The sequence below is a fragment of the Anomalospiza imberbis genome, chromosome 22 (assembly GCF_031753505.1).
Source record: "Anomalospiza imberbis isolate Cuckoo-Finch-1a 21T00152 chromosome 22, ASM3175350v1, whole genome shotgun sequence".
Classification (NCBI taxonomy): Eukaryota; Metazoa; Chordata; class Aves; order Passeriformes; family Viduidae; genus Anomalospiza; species Anomalospiza imberbis.
Window position 1 is genome coordinate 8,355,968 of NC_089702.1, and position 27,070 is coordinate 8,383,037.

General features: G+C 59.1%; 1 protein-coding gene across 2 annotated transcripts; it reads left to right on the top strand.

Moving 5' to 3' along the window:
- The first annotated feature begins 3,753 nt into the window (after positions 1-3,753).
- Positions 3,754-26,144, top strand: SLC11A2 (solute carrier family 11 member 2). Of its 2 annotated transcripts, XM_068212575.1 has the most exons (16): positions 3,754-3,892; positions 6,042-6,190; positions 6,797-6,922; positions 7,184-7,303; positions 10,882-10,988; positions 12,187-12,257; positions 12,344-12,411; positions 12,994-13,149; positions 14,094-14,252; positions 14,837-14,923; positions 16,049-16,168; positions 17,754-17,903; positions 19,197-19,270; positions 19,559-19,712; positions 22,201-22,254; positions 25,990-26,143. In XM_068212575.1, exons 1-16 carry the CDS (start codon positions 3,856-3,858, stop codon positions 26,065-26,067), a joined length of 1,710 nt encoding a protein of 569 aa, XP_068068676.1. In that variant the 5' UTR covers positions 3,754-3,855; the 3' UTR covers positions 26,068-26,143. The 2 variants fall into 2 exon arrangements, with proteins under 2 accessions (XP_068068676.1, XP_068068677.1); XM_068212576.1 differs by lacking the exon at positions 16,049-16,168 and having other exon boundaries at positions 25,990-26,144.
- The last annotated feature ends 926 nt before the right edge of the window (positions 26,145-27,070 follow it).

Below are 27,070 nucleotides of genomic sequence, written 5' to 3' on the forward strand. Positions count from 1 at the left end.
GCTCCCACAGGGATGGATCCCACAGAGATGGGATCCCATAAGGATGGATCCCCCAGGGATGGAGGCTGCAGGGGTGATCCCACAGGGGTGATCCCATAGGAATGTTCCTGCAGGGATGGGATCCTATAAGGATGGATCCCATAAGGATGTTCCTGCAGGGATGGGATCCTATAAGGATGGATCCCACAGGGGTGATCCCACTGGGATGGAGCCCATAGGGATGTTCCTGCAGGGATGGGATCCTATAAGGATGGATCCCACAGGGGTGATCCCACTGGGATGGAGCCCAGAGGGATGTTCCTGCAAGGATGGGATCTCACAGGGATGGGATCCTATAAGGATGGATCCCATAAGGATGTTCCTGCAGGGATGGGATCCTATAAGGATGGATCCCACAGGGGTGATCCCACAGAGGTGGAGCCCATAGGGATGTTCCTGCAGGGATGGGATCCTATAAGGATGGATCCCACAGGGGTGATCCCATAGGGATGGATTCCATAGGGATGTTCCTGCAAGGATGGGATCTCACAGGGATGGGATCCTATAAGGATGGATCCCATAAGGATGTTCCTGCAGGGATGGGATCCTATAAGGATGGATCCCACAGGGATGGATCCCATAAGGATGTTCCTGCAGGGATGGGATCCTATAAGGATGGATCCCACAGGGATGGATCCCATAAGGATGTTCCTGCAGGAATGGGATCCCATAAGGATGGATCCCACAGGGGTGATCCCACTGGGATGGAGCCCAGAGGGATGTTCCTGCAAGGATGGGGTCTCACAGGGATGGGATCCTATAAGGATGGATCCCATAAGGATGTTCCTGCAGGGATGGGATCCTATAAGGATGGATCCCACAGGGGTGATCCCACAGAGGTGGAGCCCATAGGGATGCTCCTGCAGGGATGGGATCCTATAAGGATGGATCCCACAGAGGTGGAGCCCATAGGGATGCTCCTGCAGGGATGGGATCCTATAAGGATGGATCCCACAGAGGTGGAGCCCATAGGGATGCTCCTGCAGGGATGGGATCCTATAAGGATTGATCCCATAGAGATGTTCCCACAGGGATGGAATCCCTCAGGGGTGACCCCACCAGGTCCATGCAGAGGACGAGGTTTCCCAGGTCCTGGACCCGGTGGTGCCGGTGCCAGCAGGGGAGCAGGGCTGTGTGGGAGGAGGGCGCTGGGCTGGAATCAGGGCCTGAAGGTTGGAAAAGCTCTCTGGGATCATCCAGTCCAACCATGACAGCAGCAGCTGTCACCGGTTACCTGTGTTGGGGTGGCAAGTGGCCCCCTGGGCTGGTGGCTCCCAGTGTCCCTCCCTCACCTGGAGGGGCTGGCCCAGAGGGTCAGCGAGCAGCTCAAGGGCTCCCAGCGTCACCGGCCTGCAGGGTGTCTGTGTGTGCGTGGAGCAGAGCGAAATGTCAGCCCCACAACCACCCCAGAAGGGTCCAGCAGGATCCTGTGTGCCCCGCAGGAACCAGCCCAGCCCGGAGCCCGCATCAAAGGCCCGAGCTCAATGGCAGGAACTGCTCCCAGCACGGGGCCAGGCTGTCCCGGGCAGGAGCCGGAGCAGGATGAGCCCAGGGCTGTTGGAAGGACTGGTGGGACAGCGGGGTGGGGGTAGAACAAGAACCCCATTGTTCACTGTCCTGCACACGTGGGGACAGCAGCACCCGTGTCTGGAGGGTTGGTGCGGGGTTTGTGCCCTGCTCAGGGCTGGCTGCATCCCAGGGAACGGTCCCTGCGAAGGGGCTGCCGTGCCCGCTGTGATGCCACCTCAGCCGTGGCGGGCACGGTGGGGGTTGGAGCCTGCTGAGCCCACAGCTGGTGTCAGGGAAGCTGCTGGGAGGGAAAGAACCCGGGGCTGGATGCCAGCCCAGGCGGGCAAGGAGGCCACAGGCAGCTGGCTCGTGTCAGCCGCAGCGTGGCCACTGGAGCGGGGCAGTGCCCGCCCCGCTGTGCTGGGCACGGCTGGGCCCCAGCCTGAGTCCTGGGGTCAGTTTTGGGGTCCCCAGAGCAGGAGAGGGAGGGGCTGGAGCCTGTCTGGAGCTGGGAGAGGCTGAGGGATCTGGGGGGGCTCAGCCTGGAGGGGAGGAGGCTCAGGGGGGGACCCTGTGGCTCTGCACAGCTGCCTAACAAGAGGAGCAGCCAGGACAGGCTCTGCTCCCGGGGGACAGGATGGACAAAAACTCTTCCAGAGCACGTTTAGGTTGGGTTTTAGGGATAATCCCTTCATGGAAAAGGCTGCCCCGTGTGAGTCTCCTGTGGGTGGGTGAATTAGAGACATTCCCTGAGGTGGGTGTGGGTCCGGCCCCCAGCCCAGCAGCTGCTGGGGCAGATAAGGGGCCCTGTCCTGCCCCACCCGGGCTGGGCCGGGCAGGGGGTCCGATACTGAGGTGGGTCCACAACGAACATTCCCCCAAATCACCCTCCTCTGCCCCCCAAATCACCCTCCTGGCTTCATCCTGCAGTGAAGCTCTGGTGGGACTTGCTGCTGGGGTAAGGTCATTCCTCCTGGATCCCCTCCTGGAGAAAAGCTGGCTTTTTGCTAAACTTTACTGGTTTTTTTTTTATTATTATTATTATTTTAATGGAAATTGTGAGGTTTGGTGCTTAGAAAAAAAACGAAAAGTATGTGTGAGGGGAAGGAGCTGGAGTTCACTTCCACTGAATCCCTGGCTGATGATTTCCTTTGGCATCCTCACTGAACCACTATTCCCTTGTTTTATGGAATTCTCCCTTTCAAATCTGATGGAATTTGACGGGGGATTAGGTGCATTAGGTGCTTTGTTGGCAGAGGATTAGGTGTTTTCTTGCCGTGTCCTGGGGCTTGAGCTCCTGGGTGCCTCCTTGTCCCTCCCAGCCCCATTCCAGGTCGTTCCTGCCTGGCTTGAATTTAAACCCAGCTGAAGGAGTTAAACCTGCCCTTTACCCAGTTCCCACTGCCTGGGGGCTGGGAGGGGCTCAGGGAGTGCTGGAGGGCCTGTGAGGATTTGGGGGTGCTGGGAGGGGGGGTGAGATGTGGTTTCCACATCAGGGGAATTCCCCGCCGCCTTCCTGGCCGAGTTTCACAATCAGCTCCAGCTGCCCTCGGACTCTCCTGCCACGCTGTGCCCACCAGGCTTCCCCTGGGCAGAGCAGGGGGACTTTCTGAGCAAGTCCCAGCCTAAATTCCCTCTCTGATCCCTGCTGGGAGCCTCAGAGCTGGAAAAGAGCTCGGGATGTGGCTCCATCACTGTGAGGATTCTCAGAGCTGACAGAGCCTGGGAAGTGAATCTTCCTCTGCCCCCCGCTCTCCTGCCAGCTCTGATTTTCCATCCTAGTAGTCTTTTATTAATAAGGTACAAAATGGTTAACTGTCTTTGGATACAAGGTCTTTTGAGGTTAAACTAGTTAATTAAGAAATGATACTTAAATTATTTTCTTTTTTAACCAAATAAGTAATTTCTCAAAGTCCAGACTGTGGACTTTTTTGTTTAATTACAAAATATTACTTAAACTTATGAAGAAGAAGAAAGTAAAGAAGAACACTTTGTTTCTGACTTAAAACTTTTATCTTGCTTTGTATTTATTACTATATTTTAAAGCTCTAAACTCTTTAAGTTTTCTACTTTGTGAATATTACACACTTTTAACTAACTGCACACTTGTAATTAATTCATTTTGGAAGCCTTCTTCAAGCCTCAAATGGAGTGTTTTTTTTCCTGAGTTTTTCTGTGCCTTTCAGCCCAGAAAGTTTAAAGTTCTTAACATCTAGGGTTCTAAGACATCCTGACAGGATTTTTCCCCTTTTCTCAGCCGACGTGTCCAGAGTGAAGCAGTTCCCAGAGCGGGGCAAGGCCTCCACCATGGGCAGCTCGGACGCGGAGCGGAAAGCGTCCTACGGTGAGCCTGGCTCAGGAAAGGGGGCACGGGGAGGGGGCTGCCCTCATCATCCCCCTTCCCTTCAGTCATCCCCTGCTTGTCTGGGGTGCTGGGCTGAGCCCTGGCAGCACCCCGGGGTCACTGAGCCCAGCTGAACCAGCCAAACCAGCCCGGCCCGGGCAGCAATGTCCTGGGAGGAATCTCCGAGAGGGAGCTCTGCACACCTGGGCAGCTCCCTCTGCACACCTGGGCAGCTCCCTCTGCTCCCTTGTGTAAACCAGGCCCTGGCAGGGCTCTGGGAGGCCGGGAAAAGGAGGAGCAAAGGAGGAACCCGCTGGTGATGCAATAGGAGAAACGTTGGGCAAAGAGCTCAAAGAGCTGCCCCGTGCCGGCCCCGGAGCCCAGAGCGCTGCAGCTGCTCCCGAGGGAAGGGAATGCCCCGTGGGGAGAGCAGGAGTGAGTGTGGGCTTGTGTGGGACTGGGAGAGACTGTGGGGTTGTATAGGATTGGGAGAGACTGTGGGATTGTATTGGATTGGGAGAGAGTGTGGGATTGTATGGAATTGGGAGAGAGTGTGGGGTTGTATGGGATTGGGAGAGACTGTGGGATTGTATTGGATTGGGAGAGAGCGTGGGGTTGTATAGGATTGGGAGAGACTGTGGGATTGTATTGGATTGGGAGAGAGTGTGGGATTGTATGGGATTGGGAGAGACTGTGGGATTGTATGGGATTGGGAGAGAGTGTGGGATTGTATGGGATTGGGAGAGAGTGTGGGGTTGTATAGGATTGGGAGAGAGTGTGGGATTGTATTGGATTGGGAGAGAGTGTGGGGTTGTATAGGATTGGGAGAGAGTGTGGGGTTGTATTGGATTGGGAGAGAGTGTGGGATTGTATGGGATTGGGAGAGAGTGTGGGGTTGTATTGGATTGGGAGAGAGTGTGGGGTTGTATGGGATTGGGAGAGAGTGTGGGGTTGTATTGGATTGGGAGAGAGTGTGGGGTTGTATGGGATTGGGAGAGAGTGTGGGGTTGTATGGGATTGGGAGAGAGTGTGGGATTGTATGGGATTGGGAGAGAGTGTGGGGTTGTATAGGATTGGGAGAGAGTGTGGGGTTGTATGGGATTGGGAGAGAGTGTGGGATTGTATGGGATTGGGAGAGAGTGTGGGGTTGTATGGGATTGGGAGAGAGTGTGGGGTTGTATGGGATTGGGAGAGACTGTGGGATTGTATTGGATTGGGAGAGAGCGTGGGGTTGTATAGGATTGGGAGAGAGTGTGGGGTTGTATGGGATTGGGAGAGAGTGTGGGATTGTATGGGATTGGGAGAGAGTGTGGGGTTGTGTGGGGTTGTGTGGGATTGGGAGAGAGTGGGATTGTATGAGATTGGGAGAGACTGTGGGGTTTGTGGGACTGTCAGAGACTGTGGAGTTTGTGGGGTTGGCAGAGACTGTGGGGTTTGTGGGACTGTCAGAGACTGTGGGGTTGTGTGGGACTGTCAGAGACTGTGGGGTTTGTGGGACTGTCAGAGACTGTGGGGTTTGTGGGGTTGGCAGAGACTATGGGGTTTGTGGGACTGGGAGACAGCAGGGGATTGAGGTTTTGCTGGCGGTGGTGGGGGGAGAGGGTGGGAGTGTGCTGGGGTGACCCTCAGCTCCTGACGTTTGGAAACTCCTGGAGTCCGGGAGTGCTGGCTGGCCCTGCCGGGGAGCTGTGTGCCATCTCCTGACTGTCCCTTGCTTCCAGATGCTGGATTTCCCCGGGATCCAGCCCGGAGAGTCTGGGGGAAAGGTGCAGGAGCAGTCCCAGAGCAGTCCCAGATCTTTGGGATCGGGCTCATCCAGCCCCAGTTCATCATCCCGGGGACGCTGCTCCTGCCGTCGCTCCACGTCAGCCCCCAGGATGGGGTTTTTTTAAAAATTATTTGGAATAAATAAATCCCAGACTTAGCCTGGCTCCAGCCTGGAACCAGGAGGGAGAGGAGATTCTGGGAAGGCAGTGGGCTCCGAGGGGTGCAGCAGTGGGGGATATTTTAATTCAATTACCTCTTTATCACTTAATTAGCATCACCTCTGCTGGCTTGTCCTGCTGTGCCTGTGGGGCTCAGCAGCCCCTGTGAGGATTTCCTGGCTCCCCAGGCGTGCTCACTGCTCCTGTTCCCTGTGTCCCTGCAGAGGATGTCTCTGGGGAGCCCGGGGGGCTCGGGGGGGTGGTCAGCACCATCTCCAGCAGCAGGAGCCCCCTGCAGCCCCCCGAGGCTGACGACGGGGAGCCCTTCACCACCTACTTCGACAGCAAGATCCCCATCCCTGAGGATGAGACGGTGAGTGGGAAAACCCTGCTGGGAAAATCTGCCTCAGACACCCACCTGAGTCATTCCCACGGGCACCAGTTCCCCTTCCAGCCTGCACTGGGAACGGGGACTGGGAGAGGGAAGCGGGGGAGGGGTCTCCATGCTCTGGGGGATGTGGGGCCTGTGTTAATGATTGATCCCGTGGGATTTGGCTCCTGCTGGGAGCAGCCAAAGAGCAGGGAAAGGCTCAGGGAGGGACCTGGGCTCTTTGTTCCCTTATCAGGGAGCAGGAGCTCTGGCTGGCCTCGTGACACTGTCCCCTCTGACACTTCCCCTCCGGCCCTTGGCTGAAGCCCCCAGTTTCAGCTGCCAGCAGGGGAGGGTCCTGCTTCCCCCTGGGGTTGCATGAGCGTGACCTTGGCTGTCCCAGAGCCTGGGCCTAAACCCCTCAGACTGGGGCCGGCTTTGGGGTGGGATCAAGGAACAGGCAGGACTTTTAGGATGAGATTAGGGAATAGTTTGGTTTTACTGCCCCGCAGAATTTGGGATGGGGTTAAGGAGCAGGCTGAGCCCCTGTCTGGGGTGTCAGTGAGGGAATTAATTAATTAGTGAATGAATTTCTCTCCCCTCCTGCAGCATTCCTGCTTCAGCTTCCGCAAGCTGTGGGCGTTCACGGGGCCGGGGTTCCTGATGAGCATCGCCTACCTGGACCCCGGCAACATCGAGTCTGACCTGCAGTCCGGGGCTGTGGCGGGCTTCAAGGTGGGTGCAGGCACCCACGGGCTCACCACCAACGTCCCACGGGGGGCTGGTGGTGCTGGGAGCGCTCCAGAGAGCAGGGGGAGCAGGAGCATTTGGGGTCCTGCCTTTGGGGCCCTTTGCATCCACCCCAGGCCAGCTCTGGGATCGTAGCTGCCCCAAAAACCTCAACAGTGTGGGTTTAGAACAGGCCAGCACTGTGGCTTTGGGGGGACCTGGGGCTCCCCGTGTCCCCCCACCCACTGGTGTCCCCGTGTCCCCCAGCTGCTGTGGGTGCTGCTGCTGGCCACCATCATCGGGCTGCTGCTGCAGCGGCTGGCAGCGAGGCTGGGCGTGGTCACCGGGCTGCACCTGGCCGAGGTGTGCAACCGCCAGTACCAGAAGGTGGGTGCTGGGGGGGGGGCACTGCCCCACGCGCCCAGGGGGGCTGGGAGGGGTGGGTGACACTGCCCTGGGTCCTCAGGGTGGCTGGGAGGGGTGGGTGACACTGCCCCGGGTCCTCAGGGGGCCTGGGTGACACTGCCCCAGGTCCTCAGGGGGGCTGGGAGGGCTGGGTGACACTGCCCCAGGTCCTCAGGGGGCCTGGGTGACACTGCCCCAGGTCCTCAGGGGGGCTGGGAGGGGTGGGTGACACTGCCCCAGGTCCTCAGGGGGGCTGGGAGGGGTGGGTGACACTGCCCTGGGTCCTCAGGGGGGCTGGGTGACACTGCCCCAGGTCCTCAGGGGGCCTGGGTGACACTGCCCCGGGTCCTCAGGGGGGCTGGGAGGGGTGGGTGACACTGCCCTGGGTCCTCAGGGGGGCTGGGTGACACTGCCCCAGGTGCTTGAGGGGCTGGGCTGAGGGGGTGACACTCCCCCATGTCCTCAGGGTGGGTGGGTGACGCTCCCCTGGGTCCTCAGGGGGCCTGGGTGACACGCCCCCAGTTGCTCAGTGGGGTCTGGGATGGGGGGGTGACACTGCCCCAGGTCCTCAGGGGGGCTGGGGTGGGTGGGGGACACTGCCTCAGGTCCTGAGGGGTGCCACAGGGGGCTGGGGACAGTCCTGGGGGATTGGGAGCAGAAGACAGGTGACGCCCCCAGTGTCCCTGGTGGTGCCGTGAGGATCCCTAAGGGCCTGGCTGCTCCTGGGGTGGGTTTCAGGGTGTCTTGGTGCTCTTCTGGCTTGGGAAACACAAGGAGGGAGCAGGGGGATGTTGGCATTTTCCAGTCAGGAATAAAGTCTGGGGTTTCAGCTGCCTGCCAGCACAGCAATGCTAAATAATCCCGAGGAATTACGAGGAGAGAAACAATCCTTTAGGTCAAAACCTGGTTTAGGTTTACCTGGTTTCATTTCCTGGTTGTTCCACGCCCTGCTTGGGAATTTCTTGGGTTTGCATAAGGAAGATCTGCTGATGATGAGTGAGGCTGGCCTGGACAGGGGCTGTGGGGACATTGGGGATGTCCCATGTGCTCTGGGAAGGGCTGTGGGGACATTGGAGGTGTCCCATGTGCTCTGGGAAGGGCTGTGGGGACATTGGGGATGTCCCATGTGCTCTGGACAGGGGCTGTGGGGACATTGGAGATGTCCCATGTGCTCTGGACAGGGGCTGTGGGGACATTGGAGATGTCCCATGTGCTCTGGGAAGGGCCGTGGGGACATTGGAGGTGTCCCATGTGCTCTGGACAGGGGCCGTGGGGACATTGGAGATGTCCCATGTGCTCTGGACAGGGGCTGTGGGGACATTGGGGATGTCCCATGTGCTCTGGACAGGGGCTGTGGGGACATTGGAGATGTCCCATGTGCTCTGGGAAGGGCCGTGGGGACATTGGAGATGTCCCATGTGCTCTGGGAAGGGCTGTGGGGACATTGGGGATGTCCCATGTGCTCTGGACAGGGGCTGTGGGGACATTGGAGATGTCCCATGTGCTCTGGGAAGGGCCGTGGGGACATTGGGGATGTCCCATGTGCTCTGGGAAGGGCTGTGGGGACATTGGAGATGTCCCATGTGCTCTGGACAGGGGCTGTGGGGACATTGGGGATGTCCCATGTGCTCTGGACAGGGGCTGTGGGGACATTGGAGATGTCCCATGTGCTCTGGACAGGGGCTGTGGGGACATTGGGGATGTCCCATGTGCTCTGGACAGGGGCTGTGGGGACATTGGGGATGTCCCATGTGCTCTGGACAGGGGCTGTGGGGACATTGGAGATGTCCCATGTGCTCTGGGAAGGGCCGTGGGGACATTGGAGGTGTCCCATGTGCTCTGGACAGGGGCCGTGGGGACATTGGAGATGTCCCATGTGCTCTGGACAGGGGCTGTGGGGACATTGGGGATGTCCCATGTGCTCTGGACAGGGGCTGTGGGGACATTGGAGATGTCCCATGTGCTCTGGGAAGGGCCGTGGGGACATTGGAGATGTCCCATGTGCTCTGGGAAGGGCTGTGGGGACATTGGGGATGTCCCATGTGCTCTGGACAGGGGCTGTGGGGACATTGGAGATGTCCCATGTGCTCTGGGAAGGGCCGTGGGGACATTGGGGATGTCCCATGTGCTCTGGGAAGGGCTGTGGGGACATTGGAGATGTCCCATGTGCTCTGGGAAGGGCCGTGGGGACATTGGGGATGTCCCATGTGCTCTGGGAAGGGCTGTGGGGACATTGGAGATGTCCCATGTGCTCTGGACAGGGGCTGTGGGGACATTGGGGATGTCCCATGTGCTCTGGACAGGGGCTGTGGGGACATTGGAGATGTCCCATGTGCTCTGGACAGGGGCTGTGGGGACATTGGAGATGTCCCATGTGCTCTGGGAAGGGCTGTGGGGACATTGGAGGTGTCCCATGTGCTCTGGACAGGGGCTGTGGGGACATTGGAGATGTCCCATGTGCTCTGGACAGGGGCTGTGGGGACATTGGGGATGTCCCATGTGCTGTGGGGACATTGGAGATGTCCCATGTGCTCTGGGAAGGGCTGTGGGGACATTGGAGATGTCCCATGTGCTCTGGGAAGGGCTGTGGGGACATTGGAGATGTCCCATGTGCTCTGGGAAGGGCTGTGGGGACATTGGGGATGTCCCATGTGCTCTGGACAGGGGCTGTGGGGACATTGGAGATGTCCCATGTGCTCTGGGAAGGGCTGTGGGGACATTGGGGATGTCCCATGTGCTCTGGACAGGGGCTGTGGGGACATTGGGGATGTCCCATGTGCTCTGGGAAGGGCTGTGGGGACATTGGAGATGTCCCATGTGCTCTGGGAAGGGCTGTGGGGACATTGGAGATGTCCCATGTGCTCTGGGAAGGGCTGTGGGGACATTGGAGATGTCCCATGTGCTCTGGACAGGGGCTGTGGGGACATTGGGGATGTCCCATGTGCTGTGGGGACATTGGAGATGTCCCATGTGCTCTGGGAAGGGCCGTGGGGACATTGGGGATGTCCCATGTGCTCTGGACAGGGGCTGTGGGGACATTGGAGATGTCCCATGTGCTCTGGGAAGGGCTGTGGGGACATTGGAGATGTCCCATGTGCTCTGGACAGGGGCTGTGGGGACATTGGAGGTGTCCCATGTGCTCTGGACAGGGGCTGTGGGGACATTGGAGATGTCCCATGTGCTCTGGACAGGGGCTGTGGGGACATTGGAGGTGTCCCATCCCTGTGCACTTGGCTGTTCCCTGTCCTGACACGGTGTCACTGCTCTGCCCTGGAATGTCTTCCCACGCACATTCCCAGTTTATCCACACCTGGTGATCCCTCATTTCTCTCTCACAGCTGGCTCCTGTATCCAGGGCAGGAGCTGGGGTGACACAGGTGACCCAGATCCTCCCCAGCATTGCCACAGGAGCTGGGATTTCACCTCCAGAGCCGCCCTGTGTGCTTCCCACATCAGGGCAGGGTGATGGCCCCATTCCTGCTTGCAGGATCACCTCAGCCCCACGGGAGAAGATGTTTTTCCCTGTTTTTCATGGCACTGGGCATTCCTTTCCCCCCCAGTTCCCTCGGATCATCCTGTGGCTGATGGTGGAGCTGGCCATCATCGGCTCCGACATGCAGGAGGTCATCGGCTCTGCCATCGCCATCAACCTGCTCTCCATGGGCAAGTGAGTGTGGGGCAGGAGCGGGGAGGGAGGGAGGGAGGGAGGGAGAGAAACCCTGTGCCCAGAACGCCCTTATTTCCTGTGAATTCCCCCAAATCAGCACCGAGGATGTGAGTCACCCTGGTGGTTGAGCTCGCATCGCCAGCTCAGCCTCCAGGGCTGCATTTCCACTGTGGGACACCCACAGGGGCTGGGCTTGTTTTTACCTTTGTATCTTTGATTTGTTTTGTCTTACCTTTGTTTGTACCTTCCATTTCAATTGTTTTGCCTTTGAATTCGTTTGTTTTACCTTTGTTTGTATATTTGATTTCATTTGTTTTACCTTTGTTTGTACCTTCAATTTCAATTGTTTTACCTTTTAATTCATCGGTTCTACCTTTGTTTGTACCTTTGATTTCATTTGTTTTACCTTTGTTTGTACCTTTTTTGTTACAAAATCGGGGTGCAGCTTCCTGCCAAACTCCACATCCCATACAGGACTCCTGGGAAGGCAGCAAATGGGGCATCCCATGGATTCAAGCATTCCTGAGGCAGGACAGTGCTGCAACGTTTTAAATTTGGTGCAACATTTTAAATTTGGTGCAATGTTTCACATTTGGTGCAATGTTTCACATTTGGTGCAATGTTTTAAATTTGGTGCAATGTTTCACATTTGTTGCAATGTTTCACATTTGGTGCAATGTTTTAAATTTGGTGCAATGTTTCACATTTGGTGCAATATTTTACAGCTTGATGAACGAGTGGCTCAGTAGTTTGGGCAGCATGTGTCCAAATCTCGTTCTGAATATTTTGTTTTCTTTAAGCAGGTAGCAGAGTGTTTGTCTGTCTCCTCATCACTGACCTCCAATCTCACAGTCTTTCTTTTCCTTCTTCGGGCAAAATACTTCTGCAGGTGTTTAATCCCAAGAACATCATTAACCCCAGGATCTTTATGTGTGGAAACTAAGCACAGCTTTCAGTACTTCACTGGCCTGTCCCAGGGCCACATCCCATAGGAATCCATCTGCTCCTGGGGAAGGCTGTGTGGGACTGACTTCTGTGGGGAGGTGACATCCTCCCCCCGTGGCTGTCAGGTCCCTGTGGTCCTTTGTCCTGCTCAGGCCGTGAAGAACCCCCAGCCATACAGCTCCACCCCAAAAAAGGCCCTAAACAGAAGGGATTTGGAGCTCTGGGTGGGCGCTGACCCCGCTCTCACCCACAGGATCCCTCTCTGGGGGGGAGTGCTCATCACCATCGCCGACACCTTCGTGTTCCTCTTCCTGGACAAATATGGTAATTTCTGCTTTGGGCTTCTGGGGGCTGAATTTGGGATTGAGCACTTCCCAGCTTGGTGACAACGGGACTTCTCCTCCTTGCAGGCCTGCGGAAGCTCGAGGCGTTTTTTGGGCTCCTCATCACCATCATGGCCCTGACCTTTGGATATGAGGTACCCCCTCCTGAGGGGCTGGAGCGTGTCCAGAGCCAGGAGTGGAGCTGGGGAAGGGGCTGGAGCACTGGGAGAGCCCGAGGGAGCTGGGAAAGGGGCTCAGCCTGGAGAAAAGGAGGCTCAGGGGGGACCTTCTTGCTCTCCACAGCTCCCTGGCAGGAGGGCAAACAGCCAGGTGGGGTTTGGGCTCTGCTCCCAGGTGACAGGATGAGAGGAAATGTCCTCCTAGGGGAGGTTGAGGTTGGATACTGGGGAGAATTCCTACCTGGAAAGGGCTGTCACACTGGCACAGGCTGCCCAGGGCAGGGAGGGAGTCCCAGTCCCCAGGAATTTAAAAGCCATGTGGATGTGGCACTTGGTGACATGGCCAGTGCTGAACCCAACGATCCCAGAGTCTTTTCCATCCTTCACAACCTTTTCCAATCCTTACCAATTCCACGAGTCAGTGCTGTGATCCCACTCCTGTACCAAAACAGCACCAAACATGGGGACGGACACTTAAAATGAAGGAGATTTGAGTCTGGGTTGTGGTTTCTCTCTGGAGCACCCCAACACTCCCTGTTTCCCTGTCCCTGTGCCCAGTACATCACGGTGAAGCCCAGCCAGGAGAAGCTGCTGCAGGGGCTGTTCATCCCCTACTGCCAGGACTGCGGCACGCCGCAGCTGGAGCAGGCCGTGGGCATCGTGGGCGCCGTCATCATGCCCCACAACATGTACCTGCACTCTGCCCTGGTCAAGGTGAGCCGTGCCAGGAGGGGACCCTGGGGTGGGGAAACGCCCCCTGAGGAGCCTGGGGACACGTGGCCCTTGTGGGGTGTTGTCTGGGTTTGGAAAGCCAGGTGTCTGCTGAGGAAATCATGAGCCTCCCTTGAAATGGAAAATGTAAACCTCCTCCCTCCGAATTGTTATAATTTTGAAATCAAGGGGTGCTCAGGGAAAGATATGGGAATAGGAATAACAGTTCTGTACTAGGGAGGAAAATAAAAATAAAATTTAAAAAAGCAAAACAATACATTCTGCCAGAGCCAGAGCAGCCGTGACCCGCTGTGGGTCAGGGTGGTGGCAGCAGTCCCATCCCATGGTGGCTCAGCCCTCCTGCAGTGCCAGCTGTGCTTCTGCTGGAGCAGGGATCCTGCACAAGGGGGGAGTTTTCCTCTGAAGCTCCAGGGCTGGTGTGGATGGGCCTGGGCTCGCTCTGGGAATGCAGTGGGGAAGAAAGCTGCTCCTCTGGGAATGCAGTGGGCAAAGGCTGCTGTGGTGTCCCAAAAAGTCAGATTGTATCCAGGTAGGAATGCTCGGCTCCTCCCCTGGGCGGAGCATCTCCCAGTGGGATGATGGAATTTTCTCAGCCATGCAGGGACACTCACTGGCCACGAACAGAAGATAATGAATAATTAATGGCCCATGAGCAGAAGAGATCTCCTGGAGGGAGATTGGTTGTGGAAGAGATGAAGAAAAACTGCCCAAAGAGCAGATGATAACTGCCCAATTAGCAGAAGAAAATTGCCCAATTAGCAGAAGAAAACTGCCCCAGCTCTGACAGATGGCAGTAGAACACACCCCCCCATTTCCAGCCCGTGCAGGTGTGGGATCCTTGCCAGGCAGGAGCTGTCCCACCATCGGCTCTGGTCCCAGGGCTTAACAGGGAATTCTGTCCCCCCCTCCTGTCCCCGTCCCCCCAGTCCCGGCAGGTGAACCGTGCAGACAAGAGGGAGGTCAGAGAGGCCAACAAGTATTTCTTCATCGAGTCGTGCATCGCGCTCTTCGTCTCCTTCATCATCAACATCTTCGTGGTGACCGTCTTCGCCGAGGCCTTCTTCAACAAGACCAACGCGCACGTGGTGGGTGGGACTGGGACCACTGGGACGGACTGGCGCTGACTGGGAGCTGCAGCAGGGATGCAGGGATGAGGGCAGTGCCCGTCCCCCTGTGCTGGGCACTGCTGAGCTCAAACCCCGAATCCTGGGGTCAGTTCTGGGCTCCTTGAGGGGCTGGAGCACGTGCAGAGCTGGGAGTGGGGCTGGGGAAGGGTTTGGGGCATCAGGAGAGGCTGAGGGATCTCAGGGGGCCCAGCCTGGAGAAAAGGAGGCTCAGAGGGGTCTTCCAGCTCCCCACACCTGCCCAGCGGGAGGGGACAGCCAGCTGGGGGTCAGGCTCCGCTCCCAGGTGACAGGGTGAAACAAAAAAATGTCCAGGGGAGGTTTTGGTTGGATTTTAGGGAAAATTCTTTCATGGAAAAGCTGCTCAGGCCAGGGGTGGAGTCCCCATCCCTTGGGGGGATTTAGCAGCTGCGTGGGTGTGGCACCTGGGGACATGGTCAGCGGTGGTCTTGGCAGTGCTGGCATCACTGCTGGATCCCAGAGGGTTTTCCAGGGGTTTTCCAGCCCAAGCCATTCCCTTATCCCTCCCTTCCGTGCCCGTGCAGCACCAGGTCTGTGCCAACTCCAGCAGCCCCCACTCCTCGCTCTTCCCCAACAACAACGAGACACTGGAGGTGGACATCTACAAGGGGGTGAGTGTTCCTGGGGAGGACAGCTTGGGGACAGCCCAGTGACCCTGTCTGGTGTCCCCTGGAGGGCACAGTGACCCTGTCTGGTGTCCCCATAGGGTGACACCATGCCAGGACAGCCCAGTGACCCTGTCAGGTGTCCCCTGGAGGGCACAGTGACCCTGTCAGGTGTCCCCTGGAGGGCACAGTGACCCTGTCTGGTGTCCCCAGGGTCACAGCCCAGTGACCCTGTCGGGTGTCCCTGGAGGGCACAGTGACCCTGTCTGGTGTCCCTGGAGGGCACAGTGACCCTGTCGGGTGTCCCTGGAGGGCACAGTGACCCTGTCTGGTGTCCCCAGGGGTCACAGCCCAGTGATCCTGTCTGGTGTCCCCAGGGGTCACAGCCCAGTGACCCTGTCAGGTGTCCCTGGAGGGCACAGTGACCCTCTCTGGTGTCCCCAAGGGGGTGACACCATGCCAGGACAGCCCAGTGACCCTGTCGGGTGTCCCCATGGGGTGACACCATGCCCAGGACAGCCCAGTGATCCTGTCTGGTGTCCCCATGGGGTGACACCATGCCCAGGACAGCCCAGTGACCCTGTCGGGTGTCCCCATAGGGTGACACCATGTCAGGACAGCCCAGTGACCCTGTCGGGTGTCCCCATGGGGTGACACCATGCCCAGGACAGCCCAGTGACCCTGTCGGGTGTCCCTGGAGGGCACAGTGACCCTGTCTGGTGTCCCCAGGGTCACAGCCCAGTGACCCTGTCTGGTGTCCCCTGGAGGGCACAGTGACCCTGTCTGGTGTCCCCAGGGTCACAGCCCAGTGACCCTGTCTGGTGTCCCCTGGAGGGCACAGTGACCCTGTCTGGTGTCCCCAGGGTCACAGCCCAGTGACCCTGTCGGGTGTCCCTAGAGGGCACAGTGACCCTCTCTGGTGTCCCTGGAGGGCACAGTGACCCTGTCTGGTGGCATCTCCTGCTTCTGGCTAAACCGGGAGCACTGGGGCTGGGACCAGTAAAGGGATCCCCAAAACCAGAGCTGGGGTGAGAAGACCCCGGGCTCCTTGAGCCCCGTTCTTTACTCCTGGGTGTTGCTCCGTGCCCTCGGGGGGCCGGGGCTGACGGAGCTGCTCCCTCCCCGCTGCAGGGCGTGGTCCTGGGCTGCTACTTCGGCCCTGCTGCCCTCTACATCTGGGCCATCGGGATCCTGGCGGCCGGGCAGAGCTCCACCATGACGGGCACCTACTCGGGCCAGTTCGTCATGGAGGTAACGCAGCTCCCTCCTCACTCCTTGCTCCCTCCTTACTCTGTGTTCCGTACTCCTTACCCCCTGTTGTCCTTATTCCTTACTCCATACTCCACACTCCTTGGCTCTTTACTCCTCACTCCACACTCCTTGGCTCTTTACTCCTCACTCCACACTCCTTGGCTCTTTACTCCTCACTCCTTGGCTCTTTACTCCTCACTCCACACTCCTTGGCTCTTTACTCCTCACTCCTTGGCTCTTTACTCCTCACTCCACACTCCTTGGCTCTTTACTCCTCACTCCACACTCCTTGGCTCTTTACTCCTCACTCCTTGGCTCTTTACTCCTCACTCCACACTCCTTGGCTCTTTACTCCTCACTCCACACTCCTTGGCTCTTTACTCCTCACTCCACACTCCTTGGCTCTTTACTCCTCACTCCTTGGCTCTTTACTCCTCACTCCTCACTCCTTGGCTCTTTACTCCTCACTCCACACTCCTTGGCTCTTTACTCCTCACTCCTTGGCTCTTTACTCCTCACTCCTTGGCTCTTTACTCCTCACTCCACACTCCTTGGCTCTTTACTCCTCACTCCACACTCCTTGGCTCTTTACTCCTCACTCCTTGGCTCTTTACTCCTCACTCCACACTCCTTGGCTCTTTACTCCTCACTCCTTGGCTCTTTACTCCTCACTCCACACTCCTTGGCTCTTTACTCCTCACTCCTTGGCTCTTTACTCCTCACTCCTCACTCACCACTCCTTGCTCCGTATTCCTCACTCACCTACTCCATACTTTGCACTCAATGCTCCTCACTCGGTACTTCTGACTCTCCTACTCCTCACTGCATTCTCCCTGCTCTGTGTTCCATGTTCCTTATTCCCTGTACTCCTCACTCCTCACGCCTTGGCTCTTCACTCCTGTCTCCACACTCCTCATTCACTACTCCTTGCTCCATATTCTTTACTCACCAACTCGATGCTCCTCACTCTTCACTGGGTACTTCTGACTCTTACTCCTCACTGCATTCTCCGTGCTCTGTATTCTGTACTCCTTACTCCCTGTAGTCCTTATTCCTTACTCCATACTCCTAGCTCCCTGGCTCTTTACTCCTCACTCAGTACTCCTTGCTCCTTACTCATCTATTCCTTACTCTGTGCTCCTCACTGCATTCTCCTCCTCTGTGTTCTGTCCTCCTTACTCCTCTCTACTCCTTACTTACTCATCACTCCTTCCTCAGCCCCACCGCCCCATCCTCCCCGAGGTTCCTGGTCCTGTACTCCATTTTCCTCACTCCGTACTCCCTCCTCACCCCTGCTGCTCTCTGCCCCTACCCAGGGCTTCCTGAACCTGTGCTGGTCCTGTACTACACACACCTTACTCACACCTTACTCCTGGCCTCCCCAGGGCTTCCTGAACTTGTGCTGGTCCTGCACTACTCACACCCTTCTCACTCCTTATTCACTGCTTACTCCTGGCCTCTCTGTTCCCCCCATGCCCTGCTCCTGCACTACTCACTCCTTACTCCTGGCCCCCCAGGGCTTCCTGAACCTGTGCTGGTCCTGCACTACTCACACCTTACTCACTCCTTACTCCTGGCCCCCCAGGGCTTCCTGAACCTGCGCTGGTCCCGCTTTGCGCGGGTGCTGCTCACGCGCTCCATCGCCGTCACCCCCACGCTCTTCGTGGCCATCTTCCAGGACGTGGAGCACCTGACGGGCATGAATGACTTCCTGAACGTCCTCATGAGCCTCCAGGTGAGCAGGGCTGGGCTTCAGGAGCTCCAGGAGCTCCAGGTGGGCAGGGCTGGGCTTCAGGAGCTCCAGGAGCTCCAGGTGAGCGGGGCTGGGCTTCAGGAGCTCCAGGAGCTCCAGGAGCTCCAGGTGAGCAGGGCTGGGCTTCAGGAGCTCCAGGAGCTCCAGGTGAGCAGGGCTGGGCTTCAGGAGCTCCAGGTGAGCAGGGCTGGTCTTCAGGAGCTCCAGGTGAGCATGGCTGGGCTTCAGGAGCTCCAGGTGAGCATGGCTGGGCTTCAGGAGCTCCAGGTCAGCAGGGCTGGGCTTCAGGAGCTCCAGGAGCTCCAGGTGAGCAGGGCTGGGCTTCAGGAGCTCCAGGTGAGCAGGGCTGGGCTTCAGGAGCTCCAGGTGAGCAGGGCTGGGCTCCAGGAGCTCCAGGAGCTCCAGGTGAGCAGGGCTGGGCTTCAGGAGCTCCAGGTGGGCAGGGCTGGGCTTCAGGAGCTCCAGGTGGGCAGGGCTGGGCTTCAGGAGCTCCAGGTGAGCATGGCTGGGCTTCAGGAGCTCCAGGTCAGCAGGGCTGGGCTTCAGGAGCTCCAGGAGCTCCAGGTGAGCAGGGCTGGGCTTCAGGAGCTCCAGGAGCTCCAGGTGAGCAGGGCTGGGCTTCAGGAGTTCCAGGTCAGCAGGGCTGGGCTTCAGGAGCTCCAGGTGGGCAGGGCTGGGCTTCAGGAGCCTCAGGAGCTCCAGGTGAGCACAGCTGGGCTTCAGGAGCTCCAGGTGAGCGGGGCCGGGCTTCAGGAGCCTCAGGAGCTCCAGGTGAGCAGGGCTGGGCTTCAGGAGCTCCAGGAGCTCCAGGTGAGCAGGGCTGGGCTTCAGGAGCTCCAGGTGAGCAGGGCTGGGCTTCAGGAGCTCCAGGTGAGCAGGGCTGGGCTTCAGGAGCTCCAGGTCAGCAGGGCTGGGCTTCAGGAGCTCCAGGTGGGCAGGGCTGGGTTTCAGGAGCTCCAGGTGGGCAGGGCTGGGGTTCAGGAGCTCCAGGTGGCCAGGGCTGGGGTTCAGGAGCTCCAGGTGGCCAGGGCTGGGGTTCAGGAGCTCCAGGTGAGCAGGACCCATGGGCCAGGTGGGACCCAGCCCCTCCCAGCCCGCAGGTGTCCAGGGCTGTCACTGTCACTTTTACTGAAAGGACGGGGCTGTTTCCACCCTGCCCTGGCGAAGGACGGGCTGGGGTGGGCAGGAAGGTCCCTTCCCACCACAACCAGCCCAGGATTCCAGAGGATCAGAGCAATTCCCACTCTCCATTCTCTGTTCCCCCGCCTGCCGCAGCTCCCGTTCGCGTTGATCCCGGTGCTCACCTTCACCAGCCTGCCCGGCGTCATGCACGACTTCGCCAACGGCCTGTGAGTACCAGGGGGCACCTGGGCATGCCTGCTCCTCACCTGGGCACACCTGGGCACACCTGCTCCTCACCTGGGCATGCCTGCTCCTCACCTGGGCACACCTGGGCACACCTGCTCCTCACCTGGGCATGCCTGCTCCTCACCTGGGCACAGCAGGGCATGCCTGCCCCTCGCCTGGGCACACCTTCCCCAAACCCAGGAACACCTGGGCACACCTGCCCCTCACCTGGTGCATCCCCTCACCTGCAGCATCCCCTCCTCACCCCGATGTGTCTCACCTTGCTCCAGGTTCTGGAAGGTGGCTGGGGGCCTCCTGATCCTCCTCATCTGTTGCATCAACATGTACTTCGTGGTGGCCTACGTGATGTCCCTCCACAACCTGGCGCTGTACATCGGGGCCGCCGTGCTCAGCGTTGTCTACCTGTCCTTCGTGGCCTACCTGGTGAGTCAGGCTCCACCTGGGCCCCTTCCAGGTGGGAGAAGACTTTGGAAGAGCACACGGCTCCTCTGGACCTGTCTGTGTGTCACAGAGGTGGAATCATGGCGTGACCGTGGAACCACGGCATGCTTGGGCTGGGAGGGACTTAAAGTTTTGTCCCGCCCCTCTGCCGTGGGCAGGGACACCTCCCACCTGGCCAGGTGGCTCCCAGCCCTGTCCAGCCTGGCCTTGGACACTTCCAGGGGTGGGGCATCATCTGGGAAATCCATGCCAGTGCCTCCTCATGGAGAGGGGTTCTTTCCAAAAAGCCTCCTCTGGACTGGCTCCAGCAGCTCCACGACCTTGCCTTGGTGCCCTGGAGCAGCTCTGCAGGTGGGGCCTCACCTGAGCAGGGCAGGACCCCCCCTCACCTGCCCCGTGCTGGGGATCAGCCCAGGCTGTCCCCCGACAGATCCCATCCCTTGGCACTGTCCCCTCCCCACTCAGCTCCGTGTCACCTCTCTGTGACCCATGGCATTGTCCTGTCCCCACTCAGCTCCGTGTCACCTCACTGTGACCCATGGCACTGTCCTGTCCCCACTCAGCTCCGTGTGACCCTTGGCACTGTCCTGTCCCCACTCAGCTCCGTGTCACCTGTGTGTGACCCTTGGCACTGTCCCCTCCCCACTCAGCTCCGTGTGACCCTTGGCACTGTCCTGTCCCCACTCAGCTCCGTGTCACCTCTCTGTGACCCTTGGCACTGTCCTGTCCCTACTCAGCTCCGTGTCACCTCTGTGTGACCCTTGGCACTGTCCCGTCCCCACTCAGCTCCGTGTCACCTCTCTGTGACCCTTGGCACTGTCCTGTCCCCACTCAGCTCCGTGTGACCCTTGGCACTGTCCTGTCCCCACTCAGCTCCGTGTCACCTGTGTGTGACCCTTGGCACTGTCCCCTCCCCACTCAGCTCCGTGTGACCCTTGGCACTGTCCTGTCCCCACTCAGCTCCGTGTCACCTCTCTGTGACCCTTGGCACTGTCCTGTCCCTACTCAGCTCCGTGTCACCTCTGTGTGACCCTTGGCACTGTCCTGTCCCCACTCAGCTCCGTGTCACCCCTCTGTGACCCTTGGCACTGTCCTGTCCCCACTCAGCTCCGTGTCACCTCTGTGTGACCCTTGGCACTGTCCTGTCCCCACTCAGCTCCGTGTGACCCTTGGCACTGTCCTCTCCCCACTCAGCTCCGTGTCACCTGTGTGTGACCCTTGGCACTGTCCTGTCCCCACTCAGCTCCGTGTCACCTCTCTGTGACCCATGGCACTGTCCTGTCCCCACTCAGCTCCGTGTCACCTCTGTGTGACCCTTGGCACTGTCCTGTCCCCACTCAGCTCCGTGTCACCTCTGTGTGACCCTTGGCACTGTCCTGTCCCCACTCAGCTCCGTGTCACCTCTCTGTGACCCATGGCACTGTCCCGTCCCCACTCAGCTCTGTGTGACCCTTGGCATTGTCCTGTCCCCACTCAGCTCCGTGTCACCTCTCTGTGACCCTTGGCACTGTCCTGTCCCCACTCAGCTCCGTGTCACCTCTCTGTGACCCTTGGCACTGTCCTGTCCCCACTCAGCTCCGTGTCACCTGTGTGTGACCCTTGGCACTGTCCTGTCCCCACTCAGCTCCGTGTCACCTCTCTGTGACCCTTGGCACTGTCCTGTCCCCACTCAGCTCCATGTCACCTGTGTGTGACCCTTGGCACTGTCCCCTCCCCACTCAGCTCCGTGTGACCCTTGGCACTGTCCTGTCCCCACTCAGCTCCGTGTCACCCCTCTGTAACCCTTGGCACTGTCCTGTCCCCACTCAGCTCCGTGTCACCTCTGTGTGACTCCGCTGTCCATGTCCCCAGCGGGGCCGGTCCCAGGTACTGGTCCCAGTACAGTCACCAAGGGTCCCCAGCATCACCTGGGTACTGAGCCCTTGGCCACAGCTCGTCGGGTGGCACATTCTGGGTGATTCCTGATCCCGTGGATCCCAGTGGAGCCCTCTGTGGGGCCAGCAGTGGGGTTTACCCCAGCCAGGCTCAGGTTTGGGGTCCTGAGTGCAGCCCTGAGGGGCTGGAGCACATCCAGAACCGGGACAGGAGCTGGGGAAGGGCTGGAGCCCCAGAGAGGCTGAGGGAGCTGGGGGGGCTCAGCCTGGGGGAGGGGAGGCTCAGGAGGGACCTTGTGGCTCCCCACCCACAGGAGGGGCGGCCAGGTGGGGTCAGGCTCTGCTCCCAGGGGACAGGACCAGGGCAAGCAGCCTCCAAGGACAGTGGAGGTTGGACACTGGGGAGAATTCCCTCCTGGAATTCAGGGAATTCTCCAACCCCGACACAACTGCCCGGGGCAGGGCTGGGGTCCCCATCCACTGAAAGCCACAGTGGCCTTGCCAGTGCTGGACCCAGGGAGGCTTTTCTGCCCACGCCATGAGCGGGCGGCCCCACTGTCCCTGTCCCAGCTGACTGTCCCCTCCTGTCCCCGCAGACGTGGCTGTGCCTCATTGCCCTGGGCGCCTCCTTCCTGGCCTGCGGGAGCACGGTAAGCGTCACCCGGACCCTGCACCTGGAGCAGTCGCCCTCCCACCCCCCCAAGTAGCCCGTGGAGGGGGTGGGGCCGGAGCCCCAGAGCCACCAGCAGTGCCAGGTGCCCCGGGGACACGGACGGCGCCGCTCGGGGACACGCAGGGCACCGGGACACCCCGGGCAGGACACGGATGCTGCCGGAGCCCTCGGGGCGGGCCCTCCTTTGCTGAACCCCCAAACCCCCCTGGATGGGAGCCACAGCTGGGGGGGGACACAGGAGCAGCCTGACCCCCCCCTCCCCGTTCTCCTTGAAATGCCAAATTCCTCATCCCGGAGTGTTCGACCCCCCCGTAGCACAAACACTGACTCCAGGAGCGCTGCTCTGGCACTGAGCTGGACAAAATAGGCAAATAAGCTAAAAAATCCCTAAATCCCCTTTTGGGTGGCTTTTGGGGATGCTGCTGTCACTGGGCGTGGGGTGACACTACGGCTCTGCTGCCCCAGCCTGAGCAGATCTGGTATTTTTCACTGGAAAACACTTCCCATTCCCATGAGGATGGGGAACCTGAGCATTAATAATATATTATATTATCACTACTGACTTTTAGTGGCCCCATGTGGGATTTTGGGGTCAGCAAATGGAACGAGTTCGTGGTTATTTATGATTTTATGACTTTATTCTCTGTAAGCCATGGAAATACTCTTGGAGTTCTCAAAAATCCCTGGGTTATAACTCAAAATCAGGCTGTGGAGGCTCCAAGAGCCTTTTCCAGGGCTTTCTTTGCTGCTCCCTGGATTTACCTCCCTCCTATCATCCCCTTCTGTTCAATGAGTCTGGGAAGAAGCTTGGCCAGGAATGCATCCCGAGTGCAAGAGTGGGTTGGGATGGAGGGAGCAGGGCGTCCTTTGGATCTCCCAGGGGTGCTTTGGGGCCCCATCTTGCTTCTTGAGGGGGATTTGGATCTCTGGATCATGGAAATTGGGCGTGGGAAGCTCAGATTTGGGTTATTGAGGGAAATTCCCTTCTCTGTCCAGCTGGAGCTGCAGCAGAGGCACAGCTCCGTGGGTTTAGATCCCAAAGTGCTTCATGGACCTGCAGGATGGGGCACAGGGGGCCCCAAACCTCTCCTGGGGCCAAGCCAGAGTGTTCCAGCCCAGTCCTGGTTTATTTGGGATTCTTGGATCCATCCCAGTTCTGGTTTATTTGGGATTCCTGGGTCTATCCCAGTCCTGGTTTATTTGGGATTCCTAAATCCAGTCCAGTCCTGTTTTTTTGGGGATTCCTGGGTCCATCCCAGTCCTGGTTTATTTGGGATTCCTGGGTCTATCCCAGTCCTAGTTTATTTGGGATTCCTGGGTCTATCCCAGTCCTGGTTTATTTGGGATTCCTGGGTCCATCCCAGTCCTGGTTTATTTGGGATGCCTGGGTCCATCCCAGTCCTGGTTTATTTGGGATTCCTGGGTCCATCCCAGTCCTGGTTTATTTGGGATTCCTGGGTCCATCCCAGTCCTGGTTTATTTGGGATGCCTGGGTCCATCCCCCACTGCCCACGGACATTTCCCTGCTCTCCCAGTTCCGGGCAGGGAATTCTCTCTGAAATAAAACCCCTGCAGTATCCAGCTCTTGGGAACGTTTGGGATCTTGTCACGGGCATTTCTTCCCTTCCACGAGCAAACCCAGCATCCTGTCCCAGGACTGGAGCAGGTCAGGGCCGCCCCTCCTGCTCTGAGGTTTCATCCATCACCTCCCGAGGCCTGGGCTGTTCCCTGGTGCCCAGGACACACTGCAGGGACGAGGGTGAAAACACTCAGAGCCCAGCAGGAAAACTCCCCTGTAATTCGGGGCAGGATCAAATCCCTCTTCCCACCCTTTCCCAAACCTGCTGAGACCTGCAGCACCCCTTGACCACAACGCTGATTCTCAGTTTTCCTGCCCTTAGCCCAGAATTCCCGCGGGATTTAACCCTGTCGTGTAACGTGTGTACCTTTTACACCCATTCCCACAGCACAGCAGCCATGAGCTGTGGGATTTGGGGGCTGGGGGGATGAGGGGCTGGACCAGAGCTGGATTTGGGCTTTGGAATCCTGCTGTCCCAACCCCAGCTTCCCTGGGTTGGGAATTTTGGCTTGGGAGGGGTCAGCTCTCCTGGCTGAAACACTGACTGTGCGCGGAGCCTCCAGCTCGGGTCCCCATCTGCTCCGTGCTGCGCTAATTTGGGGGTTTTTCCTCTGGTCCTGGTTGTACAAACCCCCTTTGCCATTAAAACATGGAGACTTTTCCAACTTGGCTTCCTGGGTCATTTTTTGGGGCTGGTGCTGGCTGGGACAGAGCCCCCCACACTCTGGAGCTGTGCCCGTGGGGTTGTTGCCTTTTCCCCAACCTGGGAACGAAACTCGAGATCATTTTAGTTCAGAGTTTAAATAAAAGTGGATTTTACTTCAAGGCCTTCGGGGGCAGGTATGGAAAGATGCCCACAAAAGCCCATCCCCACGGGGATTGTAGGTTTTAGGAAATTACTTAATTGATTAAAGCAGCAATTAGGAGGACAGGTGGTGCAGTTCTCTCCCCTTCTCTGGAGTGAAGGCACTGGCTGAGCTCTGTCCATGAAGTCTCTCCAGGAGCTGTTCCTGGGGCTTGGAGCTCTGGAATTTTTGTCTTTCTGCCCGGGGAAAGGCCATGGAAAAATACTGGGAAAAGTAGTTATTAATAGAACAGGCCACAGAGCCACAAATATACCTGCAAAGAATACAGGGGACACAGAGAAGAGAAAAAAAAGGGAAAACTCAGAACAGCATCAGGCTGAGCTGGGGCACGTCCCAGTCCCGTGGGATTGGCTCCCAGGGCCCCTCACCCTCCCTTCCTATGGGAATTCCTTCTGTGGGATCAGGGCTCGGCACCTTCATCCCGCCCTGCCCCGGCCAGACCCACCAAAAACCCCAAATTCCCGTTTTTTTCCTGCTTTTGCCCCTGCAGAGCCTCACCCCAGGCTCAGTCCCGTTCAGCACCACCCAGAGCGTTTGCAGCGTCGCGTCACGAGTTAATTAAGGCTCATCCACGCCCCAGTTAATTGGGGCTGTAGAGGGAGCAGTTAATTAATTGGGGCTGCAGTTAATTGGGGCTGCAGAGGGAGGGGCCGTTCAGAGCCCTGGGCGGGGCTGGATGAGATCTGCCCCAATTAACAGCGGGATCCGCTCCCAATTAACGCCCTTCCTCCTGCTCACTGCTAATTAATGGGTGCAGGTGACTCTGGGGCCACCTCGGCACCCACCCCGGGCTTTGTTAAACTGGGCCCAACTGGGGCTTCCTTAAGCCGGGATCAGCTCTGGTTTCGTTTAAAGCCTGCCCTGCTCAGGCTCATGAAATTGGGCTCAATATGGGCTCCGTTAAACCAGGCTTAATTCGGGCTTTGTTAAACCGTCCTCAGTTTGAGCTTCATGAAACCCGTCTCAACTTGGACTTTGTTAAACCAGGCTCAGTTCGGGCTTCATTAAATTGTGGCTTTGTTAAACCAGGCTCAGTTCGGGCTTCATTAAATTGTGGCTTTGTTAAACCAGGCTCAGTTCGGGCTTCATTAAATTGTGGCTTTGTTAAACCGCCCTCCATCCCATCTTCGTTACCTGGGCTTCATTCGGGCTCCGTTAAACCGGGCTGAGCTCAGGCTTCCTTAAACCAGCTTGGGCTTCCTTAACCCCGGCTCAACTCGGGCTCATTAAATCCCCTCGGCACTAATTGTTGCCTTCCCCCCGCCAGGGCCGCCTGGGCTTCGCCGCCCGCCCCGAGCTCTTCCTCCTCGGCCACGTCGATTCCGACCCGTCCGTCCCCAGGTGACCCCAGCGCCAGGACCCTGCGGACCCCCAGGACCCCCGGTGTGGCGGGGCGGACCCCCGGGACCGGGACCCCCTCCCCCGTGCCCCAGGACCCCCGGTGTGGCGGGACGGACCCCCGGGACCGGGACCCCCACCCCGTGCCCCAGGACCCCCGGTGTGACGGGACGGACCCCCGGGACCTCCACCTGTGCCCCAGGACCCCCGGTGTGGCGGGACGGACCCCCGGGACCGGGACCCCCGCCGTGCCCCAGGACCCCCGGTGTGGCGGGACGGACCCCCGGGACCTCCCCCTGTCCCCCAGGACCGCCGGTGTGGCGGGACGGACCCCCGGGACCTCCACCTGTGCCCCAGGACCCCCGGTGTGGCAGGACGGACCCCCGGGACCGGGACCTCCACCTGTGCCCCAGGACCCCCGGTGTGGCGGGACGGACCCCCGGGACCTCCACCTGTGCCCCAGGACCCCCGGTGTGGCGGGACGGACCCCCGGGACCGGGACCCCCGCCGTGCCCCAGGACCCCCGGTGTGGCGGGACGGACCCCCGGGACCCCCTCCCCCGTGCCCCAGGACCCCGGCACCGAGCCCCGGGCGTGCGGCAGGAGCGGAGCGGGGACAGCGGGACCGGGAGGAGCCGCCGGGGACACCCTGGGCCACCCCTGGGGACACCCGGGCCACCCCTGGGGACACCCGGGCCAGCCCTGGGGACACCCCGGGCCACCCCTGGGGACACCCGGGCCACCCCTGGGGACACCCCGGGCCAGCCCTGGGGACACCCGGGCCACCCCTGGGGACACCCCGGGCCAGCCCTGGGGACACCCGGGCCACCCCTGGGGACACCCAGGCCACCCCTGGGGACACCCCGGGCCACCCCCCCCGGCCAGGGGCAGCTCGGGGCTCTCAAAGCTTTTCCCATTCCCCCCCCCCACCCCCAAATGGCAGCTCCGGGAAGAGCCCGGTGGGATTTCCCGGATTTCCATTCCGGTCACTCCAGTAGGACTTTGCTCCTG

Excerpts from the sequence above, each read along its gene's own strand:
- SLC11A2 (XM_068212575.1), top strand. The coding sequence starts at position 3,856 with ATGGGCAGCTCGGACGCGGAGCGGAAAGCGTCCTACG. Across the intron at positions 12,412-12,993 it reads CCCTGACCTTTGGATATGAG|TACATCACGGTGAAGCCCAG; the intron begins GTACCCCCTCCT and ends CCCTGTGCCCAG. Across the intron at positions 19,271-19,558 it reads CACGACTTCGCCAACGGCCT|GTTCTGGAAGGTGGCTGGGG; the intron begins GTGAGTACCAGG and ends ACCTTGCTCCAG.